Source organism: Durio zibethinus, chromosome 24 (assembly GCF_047325235.1).
Source record: "Durio zibethinus cultivar Kanyao isolate XHJ-2024 chromosome 24, ASM4732523v1, whole genome shotgun sequence".
NCBI lineage: Eukaryota > Viridiplantae > Streptophyta > Magnoliopsida > Malvales > Malvaceae > Durio > Durio zibethinus.
Genome location: NC_143185.1, coordinates 8,401,957 through 8,405,894, shown reverse-complemented (window position 1 = coordinate 8,405,894; position 3,938 = coordinate 8,401,957). Strand labels below are relative to the sequence as shown.

Genomic DNA, 3,938 nt, shown 5'->3' with positions numbered 1-3,938 from the left:
CCAAATGTGTAGATGTAGCCCACATTTTAATATTCAACTTATGTTGGTGCATTCCAACTTCAAAGACATCATACAATTAATTTTTCCTTTCTAGGTGGGTCAGTTTGACTGCATTGGTAGATAAGGGGAAAGTGGAGGGAAAGTTGGGGAAGCATCTCCCACAATTATTCTATATTATTTTTTACAAAGAGAACATAGTTTGGAATAAAAAAAATTATAAATATTAAAATTTAAATTTCAAATTTATCATATATTACTTTTTAAAAATATTACATGAATAGATTAAATTAAAATTTTTGGTTTTGATTATTCTATATTATTAGTTTCATTCTCACTGGGACACAGCCTGTTTTGGTCCTCTCCCCTACTGTTTTTATCTACTCATCCCTCCAACTAAGCTTGCATATTTGCTCTTTCTCCATCCCTCCCACCCTCTTTTAGTATTGCACTGTCTGTCACTGTTGTGAAGTGCAGACTTCGAGGAGTCTTCTACTCTTCCATCCTGGTAGTACTGGAAGTGAAATTCCTGAAACTTTCCACTCATCTTTTCATCAGTTTATTATTACTCAAATTTTCTTTTTCTCTTCCTTTATAATTATATATGTGCTTCTCATAGTACTGAATATTGATAGCTCAGTTTCACTTTCCCAGGCCCGTCATTTCTGCACTTTTGGCTATAGAATCTGAATTCAAAAAAGCAACTTTCACAGTAACTTTGTTTAGTATTTTTTTTTAATTCAAAGTGCCTTTTGGTATTTGTCTTTTAATACCCTCCATCTTGCATTGGGCAAAGAAATCAATTCCCACACCCTTTCTGTAAATTCTTTATTCCATTTCTTCAGCACCCACTTCAGAAGATTCTCAATTGAACAAATACCATCAATTCATTTTTCATTCATTCTTTTTTTTTTTCCCATTAACTTTCTTGTTGAAGCTTTTGGTTTTTTCTTCTTAATTCCATGAAAGAAGTTCAAATGACAATACCTCATTTGTTTAGATGCCCAATCAGCCTGGACTTGTTCACAGATCCTGTCACTCTATGTACAGGTCAAACTTATGACAGATCAAGCATAGAAAAATGGTTTGCTGCAGGTAATCTCACATGTCCTGTTACAATGCAAAAGCTCCATGATCCATCTCTTGTTCCCAATCATAATCTTCGTCATTTAATTGAACTATGGCGTGATATGGGCCACCAATTTGACCCTGATTACTTGACAACAATCCATCCTTTAGTCGCCCTGAAGCAAAACCTCGAATCTCCTGAAGCTACCTTCGAAGAAAAACTTCAGACACTTGAAAAAATTCAAGTCCTAACGGATGAAAAACCATCTAGAAATTCCTTTCTGCTCCAAACAGGTTTCTTGACTTTACTTTTGCAACTACTTTTCGAAAAAGTAGACCATGAATTCTCCCAAGAGTATGTGAAGTTTGTGGAGCAAGGACTTTGTTGTGTTCTTACGTTGCTGCCTTTTGGAGAATTAGAGTGTTTGAATATGCTTAAAGAAGAGTCCAAGTTGGAATCTTTTGTAGTTTTGTTTGAGCATGGCAGTGTCATGATCAAGCAAAGCTTGTGTCATCTTGTAGGGGCAATCTCATCATCCTCAGAAACGAGGGAGGTAGGTGCAATGATTGGAAAAGACCAAAGGTTTTTACATAAGATTATTTCTCTTGTTCAGCAGAATTCTGAGACATCTGAGGCTGGGATCAAAGCCATTTCAGCATTGTGTTGCTTGGAATCAAACAGAGAAACATTGGTTCAACAGGGCCTAGTCAAGGGTCTGACAACATATATTTTGAACTCAGAAAGAAAGGAAAGAAGCTTGGCAGCAATAGCAATGGCAAGACTAGAGCAACTTCTAGGGATAGGGGGAGCAAAAGAGGAACTCATAAACAATCCGAACGGTATCAAAGCAGTGGTGAAGATGGTTTTCAGGGTATCGGATCATGAAGGGAGTGAAAGTGCTGTTAACTCATTAATGATGGTGTGTCATGAATCATTTCAAGCAAGGGAAAAAGCAATAGTAGCTGGAGTTTTGACACAGTTGCTGTTGCTTCTACAGAGCCAGTGTAGTGTTAGGACCAAAACAAAGGCAAGAACACTGCTGAAGCTGCTAAGTTCCACATGGGCCGAGGAACAATAGCATGTATTCTTTAGGACAATTAGTATCTGTGTGTGCCTGGGGGGCCTTTCTCTTATATATGCTGTGTGATATATTTGGGTTCCCTCTTCCCCCTATCACTTAGTTTCTATACAGAAATGTCAATTTATGTAAGCTCCTTAATCATTGTAATCCATCCACTTAATAGAAAAATAAATTACAAATGTTAGAATTTGAATTTCAAATTTGCTGGAAGTGATTTTATAAAAATGATTATATGAACTGACTGAACTAAATTTCAAATTCTTATCCAGCTTAATTAGTGCTGCTTAATTAGCGCATTAGCAACTCATGCCAACAAAACTTGGAAAGGATCTACAAACTTTTATCCTCTTATTGAGAAAAAAGGATTTAAACTAGTATTTGAAAATAAGATATATGCATCATGATCAGATGGCAAATATCAAAATACTCATAAGGATTAATCAATATCCATTTCTTTGTCAATTCTACTATCAATACCTTAAATCATTATAAAAAATTAAGGTATGGGTCAGGCTCTATTGCATTGTCAATGATTCTCAAAAGTCTGAAAATTCAATTGATGAAAATATGTGGTCCCTGAAATTGTTTACAGAAGTTTAATCCCTATAAACATAAAGATTGATGGAATCCCAGGCATTTGGTATAGTTGATAATTTAATGAATCCATTTATATATGAAGCCAATATTTTCTGTCGTTTTATTACTTCTGCTGTGGATTTTTAGCTTACCCAACTTGATGCAATGTCTAAGATTTATGAAAGTGGAAGGTAGTCAAAGTAGTATGGGGCAGGTAAGATCTTAGCAAATGGATGCAAACTCAATTCCCACTATTATTTTTCAAAGAAACATAAGTTGATTAGTCTAGTTTTCCATCTTCAAATCTGATTAAACAGAATAAGGCCGACAATGGTTGTTTCAGTCGTTAGAATATTCAACTGAATATTTTAATTATAAAGTTTATTTCATTATAAAGTTTAGGTATGAATCCCATTATCAATTGTTTTATTTTTTTTATATTCAATAAATATTTTTCATATTTTTTATTTTTATGTATGCCGCTAATTTTATATCATTGATAAAAAATTTTTTTTTCTCTTTTTTATAATACAATAATTTTATTAAAAAAATGTATTAATGAAGGTGTGTACATGATATCTAAATTTGATTTTTTATTTTCGATCTTTTTTTTTTTTAATTTTAGTTTCAGAGTATAACAAAAAGATATTAGAAAATGATATTTTAAATTGAATAATTAGAATTGGCCTTACACATAAACATATATATATATATATATAATATTTATTAAACATAAAAGGAAAATGTTAATTAAAATAAAAACAAAATATATAAATCCAAGATATAAATTTTGTAAGAAAAATTCATTATTGTTAATGTTATGTGGCAATTCGACTTTCTTCCCCTTTTATTTTTTTTTCTTTTCATCTTTTCTTTTTCCTTTTTTTTTTCTTTTTATTAGATAAATTTTTTTTTTTGTAAAAAACCAAAGTATATGTACACTTGGCACCCTGTTTTGTTTTTTGTTTTTTACCTTTTTAGTTTTTTTTTTATTTTTTAATCAGATAATTTATAATAAAAGAAATCGATAAATAATTTTGTTTAAAAAATGTCAATGGAGGTGTGGATAGCAAATGACCTGCATCCAATAGGTTTTAGTTCATCTAAATCCAATAGGTACATTTATTTTTTATTTCAGATCAAGTCAAGGTTTTTTCTTGAAAATTAAGATCGATTCAAAGAAAGGTTTATGGTACTCCGTCTTACCTTGACACT

The 3,938-nt window shown here is 31.9% G+C and overlaps 1 protein-coding gene across 1 annotated transcript; it reads left to right on the top strand.

Moving 5' to 3' along the window:
• The first annotated feature begins 392 nt into the window (after positions 1-392).
• On the top strand, positions 393-2,315 carry LOC149511899 (U-box domain-containing protein 26-like). The gene has a single exon (XM_089753760.1). It carries the CDS (start codon positions 960-962, stop codon positions 2,142-2,144), a length of 1,185 nt encoding a protein of 394 aa, XP_089609886.1. The 5' UTR covers positions 393-959; the 3' UTR covers positions 2,145-2,315.
• The last annotated feature ends 1,623 nt before the right edge of the window (positions 2,316-3,938 follow it).

What these genes read in the sequence shown, in the direction of transcription:
- LOC149511899 (XM_089753760.1), top strand. Translation starts at nt 960, where the DNA reads ATGAAAGAAGTTCAAATGACAATACCTCATTTGTTTAGATGCCCAATC.